Genomic DNA, 21,601 nt, shown 5'->3' with positions numbered 1-21,601 from the left:
GCATCTGTGGGCACCACCTGTGTGCGGGGCGTGGGGTTTGGGGGTGCTCTGGTTGGATCTGGAATGTCCCCAAAAGTTCATGTTGAAGGTCTGGTCCTCAAAGCAGTCACATTCAGAGGTGGGGCTTTGGGAAAACACTTGGCTCATGAGTGGACCTCATCCATGGATCAGTCCATGAGGGATTCCTAATCTGATGGCTTGACTGGGAAGAGGCAGAAAGTGCGGGAGGTGGGGGCTGGCTGAAGGAACTGGTTCCTTGGGAACTACATCTTTTTTGGGGGGTGAGGGGCTACCAGGGATTGAACCCAGGGACTCTTAATCACTGAGCAATATCCCCAGCCCTTTTATATTTTTTAAGACAGGGTCTCACTGGGTTGCTCAGGGCCCTCACTAAATTGCTGAAGCTGGCCTCGAATTGGGGATCCTCCTGCCTCAGCCTCTCAAGTTGCTGGGATTGCAGGTGTGCGCCACTGCACCTGGCTGGGAACTACATCTTGTCCTTCCCCTTCCTTGCCTTCTCCTCTGCTTCCTAGCCGCCATGCCATTTCACCTTGGTGTTCTCCTCTACCAAAGGCCAAGAGTAATGAAGCTGTGAGCCAAAATAAAACTTTCCTCCTCTAAGTTGATTCTCTCAGGTATTTTGTCACAGTGACAAAAACTAACAGGGTAAGAGGCAGGGTTTCTGGCTTCACAGGGGCAGGATGGGCTGCAGGTGTGGAAGGCAGGGAAGACCCTGAGTGGTCAGCTCTACTTCCAGGAGTTAAGGACTCCCTGAGCCTCCCCAAGCCTCGGATGAGCGGGTGGGGAAGATGCTCCCACTGGAAACTGGCAGTAGTGATGCTGGCAGGGACTCCACAAGGCCTTCCCCACCTTGTCACTAAGTGTGACATGCAAGAGAAAGACAGAGCTCAGCCAGTTGGGAGAGCGATGGAGACGGCGCAGTGGGTCCAGAGTGGCCTTGGATCCCACTGGGCCCTGAGGCTCCTCAAGGCCCTGAATGTCCCAGGCAAGAGAGGCTGGGTCCGAGGGCAAGAAGAGGAAGAGTGGGGCTGAGACCCGCTGGCCTGGGCAAGTTCTGCCTCCAGCAAAGACCTCGACAGGCCCCACTGTCCACAGGAAAATCCAAACAGCTGGCCTTCGAGATTCAGAATCAGGTCACAGCCACCGCTCCACCTGCCTGGGCTGCCCAGAGCAACAGGGGCTCCGTCCAGGTCTATATGGTCAACCCCACAGCCCGGCGTCAAGCGCGGAGTTGGACGGACGGATGTGTGACGGCGACAGCAGTCAGTGTGGTCTGCCCTTGTAGAGCATTCGTCCCATGCTGCTGTGGGGTGTAGACTGGCGGCCACAGGTACACACAGCGGCAGTCAGAGCCACATGTACACTGTTCTTCCCCACAGACTGGCTGTGGGAACCTGGGCACGGTAGCTAAGATCTCTGTGCCTCAGTTTCCCCTGCAACATGGTAAGAGAGTAACTGTCCCCGCAGCAGGAGTAGGAGACTCCTGTAAGTCCTGTGTGGGACCCACTGAGCGTGGGCCTGGTACAGACGAACCCGGGGAACACGGTCATCCAGAGAGACCCGTGCAATGGGGTAACCTTGAAGTCACGCTAAGTGAAACAAGCCAGTCAATAAGGGACAAATTCCACGTGACTCCACTATGCCAGGTACCTGGAGAAGTCAAGGTCAGAAAGAGGAGAAGGGTAGGTGCTCGGAGCTGGAGGGCGATGGGGAGTTAGCGTTTCGTGGGGGCAGTGCTTCTATTTGAGAGGCTGAGAAAGTTCTGGAGACAGGTGGGGGGATGGCTTGTGTGAATGTCCCTAATGTTTCAGAATAGTTTGGATCTTAGATGACCCCCAGAGGCTCATGTACTGAGGGCTTGGTCCCCAGCCCAGGGACACGATTGGGAGGTGGTAGCACCTATAGCAGGTGGGGCCTAGTGGAAGGAAGTTAGGTCCCTGGGGACGTCCCATGAAGGGGATCTCAGGATCCTGGCCCCTTCCTGTGTCTCTTTGGTTCCCAAGGGGAACAGGCCCCTCTGCCATGTGCTCCCGCCATGATGTTCTGGGCCACCAGAGGCCCAAAGCAGAGAGGACAGAAACCTCTGAAACATGGAGCTGAAATAAAATCTTCCTCTCCCCCATCTCCCTCCAGTGCTGGGGACTAAATCCAGGGCCTCATTCATGATAGACAAGCCCTCTATCCCTGAGCTACACCCCCAGCCCTTTGACCTTCTGAGAGAGGGTCTCGCTAAGTTGCTCAGGCTGGCCTCAAACTTGTAATCCTCCTGCTTCAGTCTCCAGAGTTGCTGGGAGGACAGATGTGCACCCCCCTCACCCAGCACCATTCCTCCTTTTAAGTTGATTATCTCAGGTATTTTGTCACAGTAGCAGAGAGCTAACACTCACTGAATGGCACACTTAAATATGTTATAATGGTAAATACCGTTATGTGCATTTTTCCACAATTTTTTTTTAAAAAATGTGTGATGTTCTCTTCAATGTAACTGCTCTGACTCTTGTCCTCCCATGAGGGGCCTCTGGGACCTCCATGCCTTGGTGGGGGCTGTCCCCTTCATCTATAAGCCTCTTCCTGGCCCATCTGGAGTTTGACCTCCTTCCTAAGAGCTGCTGTCTTCTGGTTCTCTCCGCACCCAGTGCTGTGGAAAGCGCTTTCTAAGTGACTCCGCTGTTACTCCCATCTTATGGGTGGGGGACTCGGTGGAGTGCCATGCCCAAGGTCTCACAACCAAGCAGGGACAGAGCCAGACTTGAACCCTGGTCTTTCCGATTCTAAATCAGCTTCTAATCCTCAATGCCGCCCACCCTTGTCTCTGAGATGTCCTTTTTCCCTTGGGCCCTGCGCACTGACCTGCTTCTCTGGGACTCAGAGGTGTGAGTACCTGAGTTTTCTGCCTCCCCTCCTGGGCCAGGCTGGAGCCTGGGGCACAGAGAAGCAAGGCAAGTGGAGGGCTTCTAGACACCCGCCCTGCTCCTCACGGGGCTTGGGTGGTTGCAACAGTGCGTGAGGGTCGCGGGGTGGGGATGGAGATGTGGCAAGTTTCCTGGGGCTGCGCCTCATAGGAAGATGTCCACAGGGACTCGGAGTTCAGGGCCAGCCTCGGGGGTCTCCTTACCCAGCCTGGCGAGTAGCTCCGACAAGGCCTTGATGTCCTTCTCCAGGGAGATGCGAGATTCCCGGATGTGCCGCTCCACTGTGCTCAGCCCGGCACCCACCTTTGGGGAGGGGTGAGAGCTGGAGCAGGTCCCTCCTGGCCGCCAGGGGCAGGGGCAATGGGGCAGGGCCCGGGCACACCTACCAGCTCAGCTCCCCTCAGCTCCCGACTGCGTGCTCCAGAGGTCAGCGCCAGCTGGGAGGCCTGACGGAGGGTGGCCTGTGTCTGGCTGGCGAGCCGGCTGGCACGGCGGTGGCCCTGCTTCCCCTCCCTCAGCAAGGTCCTGGCGAGCTGCAGGTGGGCATCAGGGCAGGGAGAAGAGGGGGACTGGAATAAGGCCTTCTGGATGAAGAGCTCTTACGGCCAAGATGGGGAGCCGTGGTCAGCTTCCTGCCCAGAGCATGCGCTCGTTCACCCAGCCATGCTTTTTGTTCTTGTTTTCCTGGTACTTAGGGATTGAACTCGGGGCGCTTTACCACTGAGCCACATCCTCAGTCCATTTTACTTTTTATTTTGAGACAGTCTCACTAAGGTGCCGAATCTGGCCTTGAACTTGCAGACCTCCTGCCTCAGCCTCTGCAGGTGCTGGGATTCGAGGGGGGGTCACTCACTCTCACATTCAACAAATACGCACTGGATGTGGGCTTGGTGCTGGGCACCAGCAAAACTGCAAGAAGCCACTCATTTCTCCCTGGAGGAGAGCCGTTCCAACTCTATTACAGACAGACAAATGGAGGCACAGAGAGGAGGCGGAGGCCGGCCAAAGTCCAGTGGCAGGACAAGAAACCGATCGTGGGGGTGCCTACTCCAAGTCCAGCCCCTCAGAAGCCTGGGCGACCATGACGATCTTCCCTTGTGCTGTGAGCCTGAAGGTGAAGCAGAGCTGGGGACAGCCACTACAATAGGGCCCCAGTGACAGAAAAGCCAGCCATTTAGGTAAGGAAGGCAGGCAGGCCCAGGTGTGAGTCCTGGTTATGCAACTTAAGTCCTAAACCCCGGGTGAGCCTCAGGGTCCTCACCAGACACCCTGGGGGACAGCAACGACACCTATTTCATAAAGAATCAACGAGGTCACCTGTGTGAGCTCCGAGCTAAGAGCCGGGGCCCCGGCAGCAGTTAGTAACAGTCAGCACGAGACCGGGAAGAGGGCAGCTGTGTGCCCACGTCCCTGCCACAGGCCCAGAGGGTAGGAAAGCCACTGTCTCCGTAGCCCTGGCCTGACCTGGGCATTGTCCTTGGCTGACAGCTCTGCTTCTCTGTTCTTCTTCCTGGCGCTGGAGGAGAGAGAAGCGGCATTTCCCAGCATCCTCTCTGCTTGCTTGGTCTTCTTCTCCGCGTCTGCAAGGAGCCTGTCCCGGGTGACACCCGCCTTCCTCTGCAGGGCGGCCTGGTCCTTGGGCCGAGGAAACTGCGCCTTCATCCCTGCAAACCCGGTGGAGCCTGCGTCAGGGCCAGGCTCACCCCTGGAACTCCTGCCCAGTGGCCTCGCTGCTCAACCACCCCCGATCCTGGCTTGATGGGAGTGGAGGTTTGAGACCCGTGACATCAGCCCGTGACCTTCTCAGGCTCACCCAGGAGAAACCACAAAGGAGCAAGAGGGGCAGAGAACTTAAAGATGCACGTCACATTATATTAGGACGTCTGTTAAAGTCATCAAATGACACGGTGGTCAGCGGTGGGGGTGGGGACCCACAGCACCGTTCATGGTACCACCCATTCCTAACAGTGCTGTACGGTAACAGATGCACCAACAGACTACCCTAGTGGAGACCAAGAGCCATATGTAACTGGGAGGGGGATGAGGAAGGAAAGATGAGCGAGAAGTACCAGAAATTTACAATAATGATATTGCAGGCACCAAATGCTCTATTTACCACCGAGCTCCCAGGCAGGCAAGACAAAAAAGGGAAAGGTTACAATTCTCATAGACTTTATCTAGTAAGAAGCTGTTTCCCTCTGGATAATGAAAGGGACTTTTCCATTCTTTTCCTTTCCTTTCCAATAGAATTTTGAGAGAAATTTATTAGAAGGAGTACAGGTGACAGTAGACCAGAGTCAATTTTTAAAAAGAATCAAGTCTTCCAATTTTGGTGGGCATAATATTATATAATTGTTGTATCCAAAAATCAGATCCACTTTTTGTTTCTTGTATAATTAAGCCTAATTCTTCAGGCTGTTCATACATGTTACAGGAAACGCCGAGTAAGTTAGTAAAGTGAACTGGTCTCCTCCTCACAGGACTTCTCGGGCCTTGATATTCTGAAGTGGGCGGGGTGAGCCTCGAGAGAGCACTGGAGACATGTCCTGAACTCATCTGACCACACGCCTGCCTTGGCAGAACACGTCACAGGGTAGGAGACCCCAGGCCCAGCCCCAGGGAAGGCAGCACCTCGGCCCCTTGTGCAAAGTTTCCTCCCATTTCCTGCATCAACCGAGCCTAGGCCCTGGCGCAGGGGGAGTGTGCGCGGTGGGATGGAGAGGGGAAGAGCCGGGGAGGAGGGTGGAGGGCAGTCTGTGTGTGAACATGGAGCAGGGCCGGGGAGGCCAACTGCCACCCAGCACGTGCAGGAACTGCAGGAATGTATTCTGGAACCACCCAGCAGTGGGATGGCCTGCTGGGAACAGCTCACTGCCGGGGACAGCAGCAAACCGCAGGTGAGCGAGCCCTGCAGGGCAGATTCCCAGCAGGTGACGTTGACACCCCTTCACAACCCTGATGTCTAAAATTCCCTTATTAGGAGTCGCTGAATGAACTTGTTCCTAAATGTGACTCTGGTTCACAAGCACACAGCCAGGACTTTCCGCAGGAGGCCCCCAGCCAGCAGGTGACCAGGACTTCAGGCCACTGGGGAATGTGGAGGTGGGAGGCCTGGAGGGTCAGGCCCAGGGCTGGAGGGACTGACAGATGGCCAGCACAAGCCTGGCTCCTGGTCCCAGGCCCTAAGAGACTCCTGGGCTGGGGATCGTCCCTGCCTGTCTTGACTGTTGGATAAGGAACCACCCGGCTTCTCTGTGGAGCAGAGAGGACACGCAGACGCCCACTACCCTGGGCACCCGGAGCTGGGGCCTGCTGACGCTGGCCGTTTCCACTCGGCTAAGCTCTGACCTGGGGGTGGATGAGCAGCCTGTACTTCGCCTGCCCGTCTCGGCCTCATTTCTCTAAAGCTCCAACGAGGCCTGGCCCCGCAGGGACCCCGCTGCCTTCTGCAGAGCAGCCCCCTGCTCCCGGGAGCTCCAGCTCAGACTCTCTCCCCATGGGGTCCCCAGGGGTCTGTGCAAGGTCTGATGGTCCTGGGGTGGGTGGGATGGCAGGTGGGCTGGTACCCAGGGAGCCATGTGCGAGACGGGGAGAGATGTGCAGCCTGGGGAGGGGTCCTGAGATGGGGCTGGGGTGGCCACATGGCTTAGGCCCACACCACTGGACTTCTGACCCCCCACCCCAGGCCTGCACTTGCTGAGGTGAGTCTGGTGGCTGTCAGGGTACTTGTGTCACAGAGCCCAGGGCTCAGCTGGGCACACGTACCTTCCAGGTCAGCCAGCAGGGTCTTGGCTCCTGTGACGGTCACTGTGGCAGCCTGGACAGACGAGGAAGCTCGGGCCAGAGCAGCTGTGGCCTCCTGGCGCAGCTGGAGGGAGAAGAGAGTCTGAAGGCAGAGTCCACACAGACTGGGTCCCCAAGCATCACTCAGCGCACCTCTGACATGGAGTTACCCAACCCCCTCAATACTGCCACACCTGACCCTGGCCCCTGAAGACACCTGAGGCACCTGTGGAGGGAAACCCAGCACAAGAACCGAAGGACAGAGGACAAGGGACACTCCTTTCCAGGAGCGTTTTTTGCTTTTGCTTCGGCCAGCTGGCCAATCGACCATCATCAGCTCCTCCTCGCAGGAGGGCAGCTTCTTCCACCACCACGAAACGAAACTGGGCGCTTCAAGATCTGGGGTTTGATGGAGGCGTGGGCAAAGACAGCATGTCCAGCCATAGAGGGACCCAAGTCTTGGTCCAGGGCAAGAGGAGAGGGAGGAGGGGAGGGAAGGGGAAGTGCTGGGATTTGAGACAATTATATCCATGCTTTTAAACTTATGTCAGAGTGGACCCTAACGTTTATGTGACTAAAGAGAAATGAAGCTCTGGAAGGAGGAAGGGGGGTGCTGTGGGGGGGTGGGCAGGGCCTCCGTGCATGGGGGTCCGGCCTTGATGGACGACAGCTCTCAGAGGGGGTTGGGGAGGTCACTCTCTTCCTGGCCCCTCTCTAGACAGTGGACCAGTGGACCCCATGGGCAGGCACTATCCTGGGGACCCCCACAGCAAAGCTCTCCAGGTGTGGGGCAGGCCGGGCCCTGTTCCTCAGTTCCTCACAAAGAAACCCTTTTCCTGTCTTTAAAGGGAAGATGAGCCGGGTGCGGTGGACACGCCTATGATCCCAGCAACTCGGGAGGCTGAGGCAGGAGGATCGCAAGTTCAAAGCCAGCCTCAGCAACTTAGCAGGGCCCTAAGCCACTCAGTGAGACCCTGTCTCTAATAAAATACAAAACAGGGCTGGGGTGTGGCTCAGTGGTCCAGTGCCCTGAGTTCAATCCTCAGTACAAAAAAAACGGGGAAGATGAAGGTGGTCCAGCTAGGCCGCCTTGGCACCGTGGGTGGGACCTGGCCGAGGTCTGAGGATCAGGCCCTGGAAGGCACCACATGGCCTTCCTGAATCTGATGTTCACACTGAGTTGGATAAAATGCCCAACCCGGTGGGAGCCCATGTAAAGGGGCAGGGGGATCCTTTGTACTTTCTTTTTTAAAATATTTTTAGTTGTAGCTGGACATAATACCTTTTTTTCATTTTTATGTGGTTGCCGGGGATTGAACCCAGGGCCTCACACATGCTAAGCAAGCGCTCTACCACTGAGCCCCAGCCCTAGCCCCAGTCCCTCTGGTAATTTCTTTATAACATTTTTGTAAGCCTAAAACTATTTCCAAATAGAAAACTTTTTCAAAGTTTTCTGGTACTGGGGATGAAACCCATGGGTGTTTAACAACTTAGTCACACCCCAGCCCTTTTAATTTTTCATTTTGAGGCAGGGTCTTGCTAAGCTGCTTAGGGTCTCACTCAGTTGCTGAGGCTGGCTTTAAACCGGTGATCCTCATGCCTCAGCTTCCCAAGGAACTGGGATCATAGACGTGTGCCACTGTGCATCAAATGAAAAGTTTTTTAAAAAGTTATCTTGAGCCAGGTGCAGTGGCACACACCTGTAATCCCAGCGGCTCAGGAGGCTGGGACAGGAGGATTGTGAGTTCAAAGCCAGCCTCAGCAATAGTGAGGTGCTAAGCAACTCAGTGAGACCCTGTCTCTAAATAAAATACAAAATAGGGCAGGGGGTGGGCTCAGAGGTCCAGTGCACCTGGGTTCAATCCTGGTTATCTTGAAGGGGTCTTTGACACTCTCAAAGGTCCAGAACAACTGGCATAAGTCAGATCCACCCCTCATTCTCCTTGCGTTCCCCAATCATCCGGTGCCTTCTCTCCTAGACTGCGAGCACCAGGCTGTGTGGTTGAGCACTGAGTCCAGGGTCAGCTCAAAGTAGGTGCTCACTCAGTATCTGGCCCTCTGATAACTGAAGGAGGGAATGAACAAGAACCACCAGCTGTAACTGATACTGAGAAGGGTGGGCGTCGCCTGCGTCTGCCTGTCCATGTGTCTGTCCTTCCTGCTCAGGCTGCCTGAGGGTCTCTGGAGCCTGGGGGAAGGCACCAGAGAAATGGAAAGAGCTCCTTCCTGCCCTTCTCCTTCCCTAGACCCCAGATCTCCGTCAGAGCAGACCCTGCCTCCTGCAGCTGCCCTGCTCCAAAGAAGCACAGGGGCTCACCTGCGTGAGGGGCTCTGTCTTCTGCAGCGCTGCCTGGGCAGCGGCCCGGAGGGTGCCGACAGCCTCGGTGGCCACACGGTCTCTTGATGCAACTGTCTTCTCCAGGACTTGCGCTTTGGAGTCCAGGTCCCCAGCTTGGGACTTCAGAGGCTGTGGGGAGATGGTGGCTCAGGTGGGGGCTAGGGACCAGATCCTTTACTCGGAGAAAGAGGCCCCGCTGGGCTGAGGGTCAGCTTGGGGCTGCCAGCCCTGCACCAAGTCTCATGCCTCTGAAGAGTCAGTGCCTCCACTGCACCGGAAGCCCAGGGACAGGGACAAGGACAAGGACAGTGTGGGTGGAGCTAGTGTGGACCCTGGGAAGCTGAGGGGCCACAGCAGAGAAGTGAGGCCAGGGAGGCTCAGAGCCTAGCCGCACTACCCTCTAGCTATGCATCTCCTAACGGCGAAGTGAGAATCTCTCCCTGGCCCCCACTCCCTTACCCAAAACCTCCAGCAGATAGGCTTCAGAATGCAGAATTTTTCAAACCGTGCAAAGCAGAGCTGCTCAGGAGCTGCATGTGAGCCAGGCCCTTCATGGTATTTGGGACAGCAGCCCACCACACATACTAATACCCCCGTGTCACTCCTCACAGGCAGCAGAGGGGCAAAGCAGCCATGGGCAGGCGGTCTGGGTCAGGTTCTGTCCCAAATGCACTTAATTTGTATAAGTTTACTGCCTGGGGACGGAACCCAGGGCCTGACGCATGCTAGACACGTGCTCTGCTACCAGGCTGCACCCCCAGCCAGCCAGCTACTTTATTAAAGCTGGGTTTCTGAGTTGGGGGATTTCAGGATTACTATACAGACAGGCTGGGCCTGATGCATTCAGAGTTCGCGAGCACAGCATGGTGGGCTCGCAGGAAATGCCCAGATGCCCTCCCCGCCCCTGTGGAATCAGCACTGAAATAGCCTAACAGACCAGGTCCCCGTGACAGATGAAGTCACTGAGGCTCAGGGAGGGAAAGTCCTTGGCCAAGGTCACAAAGCTGGAGTGGCAGAGCTGAGGTTTCCTCCCATGTCTGGCTGGCATCCTTACCACCGTCATTAGCATGGAGAAGAGGCTGCAGCCTTGATATTGTTCTAATCCCCACAAAGGGCAGCCGAGCTCTAACCCCGCCAAGCCCTGGGGTGGATTATCTCCTTTTATTTCACTTTTTAAGTTTTATCTTTGGCGGTGCTGGGCCTTGTGCATGCTAGGCAAGTGCTCCAGCACTGAGCCACCTCCAACTCTTCAGCCATTTTTTAAATCTTGAGACAGGGTCTCAGGAAATTGCCTAGATTGGACTCAAACTTGGGGTTCTCTTGCCTCAGCCTCCCAAGTAGCTGGGATTAAGGTGTGGGGTCCAGCTACGATTATCTCGTTTTAATCGACCACATAGAGTTAAATATAAGCCACATCCTCTGTCTCTGCCCACTGGATTTCTCCAGCCTCTAGAGTGTCCACCCCTACCCCATGCAGAGCTTCGACGATGACTGAGCTGACCGGTGCTGCAGGGATGGCCAGCAAGGCCCCGTGCGGGGCTGCATCATTAACGACGTGCTGCATGGCGGCCAGCGCCTTCTCAGCTTTGGGCAGTGCCTCTGCCACAGCCGTGCCCAGTGCCTTCTGGGCTTCCTGGACCTCCTGGTACCTGGAAGGAGACAGAGGCCAGGCTGGTTCTCCAACCAGGGCACAGGGCTGTCCCTCCCCATTGCTGTCTGGGTCCCTGGCTGGAGCCCGGGCTTTGCAAAGTCCTCTCCAACATCCTGGGCCGCTTGGCACCCAGCAGCTGGCCTTGGAAAGTGGCTGCTTCTCTGCAGCCTTGCAGTGCACCAGGAAGGCAATGAACGAGCACATTCTTCTTTCTTCATTCATTCAGTTCACCCACTCTTTTCTGGAAGGGCTCCCGCCTGCTCTCCACCCGACAAGCACATGGTTTGCAGATGTTCAGCTGGTCTGGGTGAAGTGTGAGGAGGAAGATGCCTGGCGTGGGAAGCACGTGGCCAGGGCCCTGCCCTTGCTGGTGACCCTGAGCCTGTCATTGTCCACAGACAGTGACCCCTGGGCTGTGCAGTGGCTACAGGGACTGTAGCCTGAAGTCCGTGGTTTCTTGTCCTGGCCAGCTGCCCACAGCCCACCCCACGTGGTCCTGCCCCACCATGGCCACCACTGGGGCGGAGCCTTCCTCCTCCACCCTCAGCTTCCTTTGCACCCCTTATCAGTCCCAGAAGGACAGTGCTTCCCACCAGGGGTGGGTCATGTGACCTCACCCCAGCCCAGCCAACTGGCTGGACACCCAATCCCAGCTGAGCCAAGCAGATTGTCTCATCTAGAAATGAAAATGTGAAGCTCAGGCAAAACGCTGCAGATCACCTTGACCCTTGAACTGAGCTGGTGCCAAAGAGGAGCTATCTGGACTTGGTGGGAGGACTTGGGGCTTGCTGCTGGGAGGGAGAGAGGGAGATTGATTCACTGTTCGGGGTTCCAGTTCAGCCTTGGAAAGTGGCTGCTACCTCGTAGCTTTCAAATGAGCTGGAAAGGCAGTGAGCAGACCACACTCTTCCTTCCTCATTAATTCAGTCCACCAACGGGTCTCACAGGCCCATAGGTCCAAGTGGGACGCAGACCTCAGACTCCCCAACCAACCACCAAGCACCTTGGGACCCAGGGGAAGCTGGTTCTGGAGCCAGCAGCCTCTGCGTAGGCCCCGTGGGCTCCCGGAGGCTAAGCCCAAGCTTCTACTGCACCTGGGGAGGTCCCACCTGTCCTCCAGTTCCCGCTGGGTCTCCAGGGCCACTCTACCATCCACCAGACTCTGGAGCAGCACGTAGCTTGTGTTGGAGGCGAGCAGGGCACGCCTTGCAGCGGCTTCGATCTTGGCAGCAGTGTCCCTGTGGCTGTGCAAGTCACCCCGGCCATCAGCAAGAGCCCATGCAGGGGTTTGGCCCAAACCCACGCCCCTAGCACACGGGCCCCTTGCAGGACAGACTGTTTTGCTACCTGCCTGGCAGTCACACGCAGGACCACGGAAAGGGTGCACACATCCCATTCCTGTTCCATACCAGGGAGGACCTTGGCCTGGCACAAGGACCAGCACAGGCCTTTCACACACATGAAACCCTCCCAGCTTGGGCAGTGACTGTGCAGTCACCCTAACAGACACAGCTCAGAGGAGACGGCCCAGGCAGCCTGGGGTCAAATCCTGGCATCATCACTTCCAAGCTGTGAGTCCTTAAGTAGGTCACCTGACTTCTCTGAATGTATTTCCTCATCTGTAAAATAAGTCTAAGGTTCTTGGAGATAAAGAGGAAAATTGCTACAGAGTCTATGTTTTTAGGATCATAAGCGATTTCATAAAGGCAGCTGAGAGAAGAATCCAAATAAAGGGGTGATCGGGTAAGCAAAATGTGGTGTGTCTGTTCCCTGGGATAGCACAGAGCCATAAAAGGAACAAGGACCGCTCCATGCTCCTCTGCAGATGAACCTTGAAGACACTATGTGAAAGCCAAATGGGGCAGATAAGAAAGACCGCGTTAGACGCCGTTTATGGGAAATGCCCAGAACAGGCAAGTCCATCGAGACAGAGGGCAGGTGAAGGGCTGCGGGGAGCTGGGGAGGTTGAAGAGAGGCAAAGGGGGATGAGAATGTTCTGAAAGGGGCTGCGGGGGTGGACGGCTCTGGGGTCAGACCACTGGGCTGTGCCGGGTGAAATATTCCTCAACCGAGCAGCCACCAGGGAGCCGCCAGGTGCTCTGTGCCCAAGGCAAGCGAGCTTTGCCCAGGCACCTCTGGCCCACGGCTTCTCACACATCTCTCCTTCCAATGTGGTGACAGGTGCTTGGGGGGCGGCCTGGATCCATGGGATCCCACCTCCTGGGGAAGGGACACCTGTGGGGCTGACCCTGGCCCTAGAGTCCCCCAGACAAGGGCTGGGGGATGGCGTGGACAGGACCTCAGCTCTCCCTGGGGCATGGGCTCACCTCCTGGAGAGGGCGCGGGCCTCTGTGGCCAGATGAGTCCAGTTGGTGGGCTGGCCGGGCCCCTCCTGCACAATCACCTTTAGAGACAAGAGGCGAAACTGAGGCCCGTCCTTTCTTAGGGCCACATCCGGCTAAATTACTGTGAAGAATCAGACCGTGCCAGTAATTTATGACCATGCAAAGCTGGCCACTGAGTCGGCAGGCCGTGCGCGAATCCTCCAACACAGAAGGACCAGTCCCACCCGCCGCGTGCCACCCAGGCAGCTCCACCTGGGACATCTTGGCTCTGCACACCCTAGCTCACCCAGCCTGTGGGGGAGGCTCAGTCTGACTTCCAGTTTTCAGATGACCGGAGCCTCCTAGAGGCAGAGGGAGGCCCAGGGTCACCAGGTCAATGGCAGGGCCCATGCCCAGGCTCAGTGAGGGAGGGCCCCGGGTACCAGAGAGGTAAGAACAGAGGCTGTGTGCAGAATCTCCTCTTCTGAGGACTCTAGGGCTGCCCCCAGGTCGGCCAGCTGGATGCAGGTCTTCTGGGTCCTGGCCTGGCTGCAGCGGGCGCTCCTGCTTAGCACCCGCAGCTGCTCCCGCGCGGCCTTCACAGCACCTTCGAGGCCTGTCATCTGCTCCAGGAAGGCTTCCCGGGCCCCTGCAGGAAGCCCACAGTCCAGGGGTCACAGAGAAGTTGAGATTCCATACTAAAGCCCCCACCCCCAGGCTCCTGTCTGTGGCCTCCACTCTCCCTGGGCACAGGCGAATCCCATCACCAGCCTGGGTCCCCATGCTGAGTCCAAAAGACTCTGCCCATTTTACAGATGCAAAGGCTAAAGCCTGGAGAAGGCGAATCGCCACCCCAGTCCCACACGCTGCGTCAGCCACACTCAGGGGCCTGGAAGGGACCCAGGCCTTCTAAGCCACTGCAAGCAATTCCAGAATCTGGGACGTCAGTGACTCTCTGCCCAAGTCAGCTCGGCAATTCCCAAGGATGCCCAGGTGTGGACACTTTAAAACTTGCCACCTGCTCGCTCCCTCTTTTGCTAGCCTTGGACCAGGTGCCCAGCTCACCTGTGGGTGGCCCCAACGGTCACCTAGCACCGTGCTAGGAAACGAACTCTCACAGAACACCAGTCCTCTCAGTGCCCTCTAAATGTCCCCTCCCAGGCCACATTCTGCCTGGTTTTAGCCGCAGGTCTTCTTTTTTGCTAACTGCTCACTTATCTCCCACGTGTTCCGCACTGTGTGTGCAGGGGATGGGTGAGCACGACAGTGAGCCCAGGGCCAAGAATCTGCCCACCTGCCCAGACTCCACCTGCCCAGCCTCTGGAACAGCATCGAGCCTTCACCTGCCATGCGATTGGGTCATGACTGCCCCATCTGCACCACGCTTACAAGGGGGGTATGGAGACTGATGTCAACACAGGGACGGGCAGGCTGGGGACACTGAAGGACAGGCTCCCAGCATGACAGGACTGAGAGCCCTCAAAGCATCCGACAGGCCCAGGCTGAAGGCTGTGCACTGGGTTCTGACCAGCCAGCCCCTGGACTCCTGCTCCGTACCGTGCAGAAGGTGGTGGCCCTGGTAGATGTCTCCACGTGGGGCTTCTCCCTGCAGAATGTCTAGTGGCCCCCAGGGGCCACAGTTGGAGCCCTGCAGCCATCCATCCATTAAGGTCAGCCTGGCCTTCAGTTTGGCCACCTTCAGGGGACAGGGAAGAAAAGGTGTGAGGCTGGTGACCTGCAGTCCTCCCTGGATACCTACCCCTGGCTTCTGCCTGACCTGTCCCCCTCCTGGGTTCCCTTCCCCAGCTTCAAAGCTAAGGCCCAGCAGCCCTGAGAACCAGCCCTGCCCACTCCACGGCAGCTGTCCCTCCCTTCCCTGCTCAGACACCTGCTCATACCGAGCCAGCACACGCCTGGTCTATGGAAGAGGGCCCGTGCCCATCTGTCCTGGGCACTGAACTCCTAGGACTTGTCACCATGTGGGTGTGCCGTGGGCACCTGTGCCTGCATGTGCTGTGGGATGCCCCGAGTCAGTTCTTTTTTTTTTTTTTTTTTGGTACTGGGGATTGAACTCAGGGGCACTTAACCATGGAGCCACATCCCCAGCCCTATTTTTGATTTTATTTAGAGACAGGGTCTTGCTGAACTGCTTAGGGCCCTGCTAAGTTGGTAAGACTGGCTTTGAACTTGTGATCCTCCTGCCTCAGCCTCCCGAGCCGCTGGGATTATAGGCATGCGCCACTGCACCCAGCCAACGCCTGTTCTTTTAATCAGACACAATAACTGCCCAGACGGAAGGCAGCCTTGGCATGAACACCTGCCAACCACCCTAAGCCGAGGGCCATGAGGGCAGAGCCCTGACCTTAGTCCCCAAATCCAAAATGCTGTGACGAACTACAAAGCTTTCCTTTCCTTCCTTGATAGCAAAATCTGCCTTGAACTCATTTGGAAACAAAATGGTTCTGGAAAAGGCTGCTTGGGGTGTTTATTCAGCCACGTGGCATAAATACGCCTGCAGAACCCCGGTGGGCTGGCTCAGGACTGCCGCGCCCCGTCGGTGCCTGGGCCTGCTGCACACCGTCTGGCCTCTGCAACTCCACATGCTGTGGACAGCCCACTCGAGTCCAGGGAGCGGGTGCAGGCCTGAACCCTCTCTGTTTTGCAGTAGGAGAGAGACACTGAGGTTTACCAAGACTGCCATCTGCCTGGGCACGTGTCAACTAACAGGGCTGAGAAGGGGACCCCAATGGATTACCCCAGAGCTTAGCCTCCTACCTCCTGCACCACCCACCTCCCTGCCCAAAATTCTCCCTGTGCCTGGGGGCCTGCGTCACCTCCCCACGGGAGGATCGTTATCGTCTCATCCCCACCAAACCAGAGGAAGCGTGGGACCTTGGCCCAGGGCAGTCAGGAAGGTCATGTGACAAGAGCCACTCTTTCCTGTTCACCCAGAAAATAGGAAGGGCCAGGAGCTGTGGGCACAGGGAGAAGGCTGCTGGGGACCGAGGGCCCAGGAGCTGTGGGCGAGCAGGCAGACCCCACGCCCCGCACAGAGCGCGCAGCGCCGAGTGTGGAATGGACGGGAACACGAGGTGGCCTGGCCCGGCCGGGGTGGGCGCGCTCACCTCCCCCTTGACCAGGGCGTAGCAGGTGGGGCACTCCTCGCAGCGTGTGCCGTCCGCCGCGAGGAAGAAGTTTTCTTGGCAGCGGTCGCACTTGTAGCCCACGAAGCCGGGTCTGCACACACAGGTGCTGTTCTCGTGGCACTGGGCTGAGCTGGAGCCCACCGGGGAGCACCTGCAGGCTGGGGGGGCCGGGGCTGTGGGCGCTGGGGGGCCCTGCCCCTGCACACCAGCCCCCCTGAGCCTTCCCTGGAGGCTCAGATCAGAAGGTCGGAGGAGATGACAGTCCTGTCTATTTCAGTGTCCCCAGATGCCTGAGGACCAGCCAGGTTTGGGAACTGCCCAACTGTCCAAGTGAGGAAACTGAGGCTCACAAAGGGGACAGGGGGCCCAGGCACATAGGAATTCAGTGGTGGCATTTGGGACGAGGTTCTCAGCTGCCACCAAGGCGCTGCTATTCCTCCACACCCACTGGCTCCCTGTCCCCAGGCTGTGCTGAGGAGACCCCCCCTGCCCCTGACCATTGTCTCTCCTGCCGGCATCTCTGGCAAAAGGCCTCCCCTGTCCCAGCAGCCCAGGGAGGACCGGCTTCCTTACCCCGGCAGCCCTTGACGGAGAAGCCAAAGAAACCCTGCTGGCATCTGTCGCAGGCCTGCCCTGTGACACCGGGGTGGCAGGGGCACTGCCCAGTCTTGGGATGGCACTGGTCCTCCCGGGACCCCAGTGGGTGACACTTGCAGCTGCAATAGGGGAAGGAACCAGGTCTTAGGCCACTCCTGGCCCAGCTTCTAGTGGCAGCAGCTATGCCCAAGGGAGCACAAATCTCACAGGATGCCCACCAGAAGGGGGAAATAAAGGCCTTGGGGACAAATGCCCCGTCCTGGAGAGACTGTAGCCTTCTGTTGGCAAGTCACAGGGCACTTGCTCACTAAAGGCTCTGAGAAGTCCTGCAAGAAGAAACCCGTGTGGCTCCCTCACATTTTCCTGCAGGACCCCACTGTTCCTTAGAGATGTCTGTCTTAGGTGCTGCTGTAGCCAAAACAGCCACCCCCACCTCTGGCAAGACACCCAGAGTGCCACAGCCTCACCCCACCTACCTCTGACAGCCCCTCCCTGGCTGGAGGTTGTAGAAGCCAGGGCTGCAATGGCTGCAGTCCCTCCCGGTCACATGAGGCAGGCAGGAGCACTGGCCAGTCACTGGGTCGCAGGGCGTCTGCCCACTGTCCACTCCCCCAGGGTTGCAGTTGCAGGCTGTGGGGAAGCAAGGCAGGGTGTTGGGGATGGGCACACCTGTCCACTCAACCACAGGTGGGCCTGCAGAAGCCCTGAGAGGACCTGGGTGCAGCCCAGACTGCTGAGCCCCTGCTGAGGTACGGCTGGAGGGCCGAGCTCGGGTCTCGGCCCCTTTGCTACACCCCTGGAGACAACCGGGGCAGAGATAGCGGCAGGCAGCCCCAGCATAGCCTGCCCCGAGCCCTGAGCCCAGACTCCATCAAAGTGTCACAGGCAGAGCCCTGCACCCCGTCCTGGGCCATGAGGTGTCCTGGCCCCCCGGCTACCGCAGGACAGCATCTCATTCTAGAACACAGCGGGTTCCCCAAGGGGCTCCACAGAGCCAGGGGCAGCAAGATGGTGGCAGGGTGTGGGAAAGGGCGCAGGAGCAGATCAGTCTGGGGCAGACGCCCAGCTCCTCCCTGCAGGACCACAGGCTGTGGTCTCCCAGAGCTTAGGCTCTTCTGAGGGTTACCCGGGTGTGGGGGCTGGAGGAGGAAGGGGAGCCCCGGCCTGGTGACCCCGGGTCAGCCTCCTGGACTAACTGAGCTGAGAGCATAGCATTGAGTTATCCAAGAGGGGGAAATCGCTGGTCCCAGTTTATAAGGCGCCAAGGCTGAAAGGGACCTTGCAGAAGAGCCAGTCCCTCCCTCTCCAAGGAGATGGGGACCTGTCTGAGGTGGCAGAGCTGGCGAAGGGGCCAGCTGGCTCTGGGGACTCTCAGCCACCCCACCTGGGTTGAGCGGGTGGAGGACGAGGCCCCGTGCCCCCGCGGGCCCTGGTGGTGGGTACTCACGCGTGCACCTGGCGGCAGGCCGAGGGGCCAGGGCGCTCCCGTAGAAGCCCCCCTGACAGCGCTCACAGTAGTCCCCCGTCGTGTTGTGCAGGCAGCGCAGGCAGCGGCCGGACAGCGGGTCGCAGTTGCCCACCGCGTTGGGGTCCACGTTCCCACTGCACTGGCACGGGCGGCAGGGCTGGGGGGCCCCAGAGAGCCCCAGTGGGTCCCCAAAAAAGCCGTCATCACAGCTACCACAGAGCTGCCCTGTGTGAGAGGGAGCAGGGGTGAGGAGCTCGGGCCACCTGTGCCCAGCACAAAGCCAGGCCTCCGGTGAGTGGAGCACAGCCCCCCGCAAGCTAAGCTGGGCCAGGCCCCCGTGGGCTGTCCCCTGGCTGTGTGGTCTCAGGGAAGCCACTGTGCCCTCTGAACTCAGGCTCCTCATCTCTAAAGGGGACACATATGGCGGCTACTTCACAGGATTGTGGAGGCTCGGTGAGATTATTTCCTGACATGTGGTAAGTGCCAGCATGCCACTGTCACCACTATCTTCATCAGCACCTCCGTTGTCATCTTCGTCGTCACCAATGTGTCACTGTCTCCTCCCTCCCCTCCCCCTCTTCTGCTCCCCGTGGCCTCTGAACTTCCTCAGGAATGTGCATTTCCACTCCTGCCCTGCCTCCCGGGTGGACCTGGGGCTGCTTTCACCTCGTCCCACCCACAGGGCCACCATGAGCCTCACAGGAGATGGGGTGGGAGGACTTCGGGAGGGTGGTGGCTGGGAGACCCTCTCTGGACACAGCTCGTGCTTTGGGTGGTGGGGCCATTCTTTGTAACACACCAGTCTCTGCCCAGATCTCCGTGCAGCCATGTCTGGGGGATCCACAGACCCCGACTGGCCATGGTCCCCGGGGTGGTGAGAGGAGGGGCCCGTGAGGTGCGTGTCACCCGCTCTTTACACCTCTACCCTGTGTCAACGGACATGGGCAGTCCCACTGAGTGGACACATCTAAGAACAGCTGTGTCCCTGTGAAAAACAGGTGTGGGCTCCGTGTGCCCTCAGACTTCATGGTCCTCTTGAAATCAAGCCACCGTTACTCAGAGCATCCTCAGAGAGGGGCAGAGGGGCACAAAGGACCAAGAGACCAGGAAGGAAAGACCTGAACAGGGTTCAAGGTGGAGGCGAGCGTGGCCTTGGGGACTCTGAAATAGAACCCATGTTGGGAGAGGGGAGCTTGCAGCCCTCTGACGAACGCAGTCCCCAGCCGTGCCCTAGGGACCAGGTGAGGGCAGCTCTGCAGGCCCCCTGGGGACTGCCAGGGGACAGGGTGGTGGGTGGTGTGGTCCTGAGGCAGGCGGAGACCAGGACTTGACCGCAGCCAATCCCAACCCAGGTGCCCAGGGGAGCTGTCTGTGTGCTGGCCTCTCACAAGGCCCAAGGAAGCCCTGCAGGCACAGGACGGCAGCAGAGCCCTCTTGGTTGTCCCCGCCCCCGGCTGCGACCTGTCTGAGCTTCTGTGTCCACTCACACTGTGAGAGCCAGTCAGGGGGCTGGGTGCTGGCTAGTGGGGTGCAGGCCCCTTAGCTCCTGGCTTCCCCGCTCTGAGCCTGTCCACTCAGCCCTGCCGGCTCCTGGGGACCAGGGAGCTGCTCTCAGCAGGGTCCAGTGGAGCAGAGCGTGGGACAGGACTGGTCCGACGCTGCCACGTGTGCCAAAGGTAAAATCCCATGTCTGGGACCTTGAGGATATTGGGCCACATGAAACCAGCCACACGGAGGGACCAGCATAATGTGACTCCGCCTAAATGAGGTCCCCGGGGAGTCCAACTCAGAGTCAGCGAGTGGAGGAGCTGTGCGGGGCCACCGGGAGCAGGAGGCGCTGAGCACTGACCTAACAGGCACAGAGCTTCTGTCTGGGATGGTGAGGTTCTGGGGGCGGACGGTGGCGATGAGGGCGCCCGCAGCACCCCCAAGTTACACGCTTAAAATAATGTTTAAGGCAGAAACTTTGACGCTACATATTTTACCATGATAAAAAAAATCCATGCTGTAGTATACCAAAAGCCACTTAATTGTACATTTTAAATGGGTGCATTGTTGGGCATGTGAATGTCTCAAACACTACTGAAAAAAGATGCGGTGTCTAGGAGGGCCCAGAGCCCAGCAGCAGGAGCGAGGACCGGCAGAGGCCTGGGGTGGGGGTGAGGAGGGTCCCACTGCACACATTGCCCAGGTGGTGTTTAAAAGCTGGAGGACCCGAGGTTTAATCTGAGGTTTCCTCCTTTGCTCTGAATCTCTGTTAGGGAAACAGGTGCTGGGCTCCCTCTCAGGCCTTTTCAAAGGTCACTTACATGTATTCAGGGCTAGGTCTGCCAGCAACCCTGAAGTCTGAGGCCTTGCCTGGGACTCGGTGTCCCCAAAGGTCACTCCTGCCATCCCTAAGCTGGGCTTTCCCCAAACTGCCACATCCCAAACCCAGGACCCCAGAGCCCAGTGCACCTGAGGCTTGGTCTCCCCACGGGTGGTGCCCTCCCTGGGTCACGGCCACTCACCTCTCTGGTGTGGGGGACAGTGGGTACACACCACCTCCCCACTCTCTGGGACAATGGTGCAGGGCGACTGTCCAGGGCAGGGACAGGGCTGGCAGTCATCAGCTTGCCCTGCGAAGGCGTTGCCATAGAAACCGGGCAAGCAGCGCTCACAGGACGGGCCCTCGGTGTGGTGGCCACACAGGCAGATCCCTGAGGGTCAAGACAAGAACCACAGTCCACCGTCTGAGCCAGGATGCCCCTGAAACTGGGCACATGCAGTGGGAGCGGCCATGGAGCATCCCAGTAGAACTGGGTGGGACCTTCTAAGGCAGAGGCAGCATGGCAGGGATGGCTGGTGCAGGACCGGCCTGGGCTCAGGTCCTCCATCTCCTGCCCGCTGAACCCGGCAGTCACCTAACAGGCCCGCGTCTCAGTGTCCTGGCCTGTAACACGGGAATAGCAAAGGCGCTGGCCTCGAGGTTTCCTGCAAGGACCATGGAGCCGGGCGTTCAAGGTGGCCCCACTCTCCCTGGTTCACACGTGACCCGATGTCACTATTAAGCTGCGCTCCAGACCTTCCTCTGAACCAGGAGGCGCAGAGCCACACTGATTCTCCTCTTCCTTCCTCTGCCTCGAGGGACCAGCCTTGGTGCGACTTTGCAGGGGCACCCTGAGGCTGCCTGGCCTCCACATGCAGAGCCGTCCCTGCCTTCTGGCGCCTGAAGACAGGGGAGTCTCAGTCCCCTCCGCAGCCCAGCCTCACCTGGCGTCCACTCAGAGCCCGGGGTGCTCTGAAGGGAGGCCCGGCCACAAACACCCAGTAGCAGCCTGGCCGTGAAGGCGTCAACCAAGGCCAGCACTGGCAGGACGCC

The 21,601-nt window shown here is 58.4% G+C and overlaps 1 protein-coding gene across 2 annotated transcripts in view; it reads right to left on the bottom strand.

Moving 5' to 3' along the window:
• Positions 1–21,601, bottom strand: part of Lamc3 (laminin subunit gamma 3) — a 51,482-nt gene that overhangs the window by 1,675 nt on the left and 28,206 nt on the right. Inside the window, exons 13-27 of one of the 2 annotated variants that reach the window (XM_046451882.2) lie at positions 20,751–20,939; positions 18,220–18,465; positions 17,249–17,402; positions 16,749–16,891; positions 16,155–16,333; positions 14,587–14,725; positions 13,473–13,678; positions 13,033–13,109; positions 11,815–11,949; positions 10,523–10,703; positions 9,034–9,183; positions 6,699–6,801; positions 4,398–4,597; positions 3,320–3,466; positions 3,137–3,236 (exon numbers count right to left, since the gene is read on the bottom strand). In XM_046451882.2, the coding sequence (XP_046307838.1) occupies positions 3,137–3,236; positions 3,320–3,466; positions 4,398–4,597; positions 6,699–6,801; positions 9,034–9,183; positions 10,523–10,703; positions 11,815–11,949; positions 13,033–13,109; positions 13,473–13,678; positions 14,587–14,725; positions 16,155–16,333; positions 16,749–16,891; positions 17,249–17,402; positions 18,220–18,465; positions 20,751–20,939 (2,349 nt within the window). The remainder of the gene's footprint in view (positions 1–3,136; positions 3,237–3,319; positions 3,467–4,397; positions 4,598–6,698; positions 6,802–9,033; positions 9,184–10,522; positions 10,704–11,814; positions 11,950–13,032; positions 13,110–13,472; positions 13,679–14,586; positions 14,726–16,154; positions 16,334–16,748; positions 16,892–17,248; positions 17,403–18,219; positions 18,466–20,750; positions 20,940–21,601) is intronic. The other variant, XM_046451883.2, reaches the window with a different exon arrangement.

This window comes from Marmota monax, unplaced genomic scaffold, assembly GCF_021218885.2.
Source record: "Marmota monax isolate L192 unplaced genomic scaffold, Marmota_monax_Labrador192_F-V1.1 WCK01_AAM20220418_F8-fsc00020, whole genome shotgun sequence".
NCBI classification, from domain to species: domain Eukaryota; kingdom Metazoa; phylum Chordata; class Mammalia; order Rodentia; family Sciuridae; genus Marmota; species Marmota monax.
The sequence above is the reverse complement of the archived record's forward strand: the minus strand, read 5'-3'. Positions and strand labels throughout refer to the sequence as shown.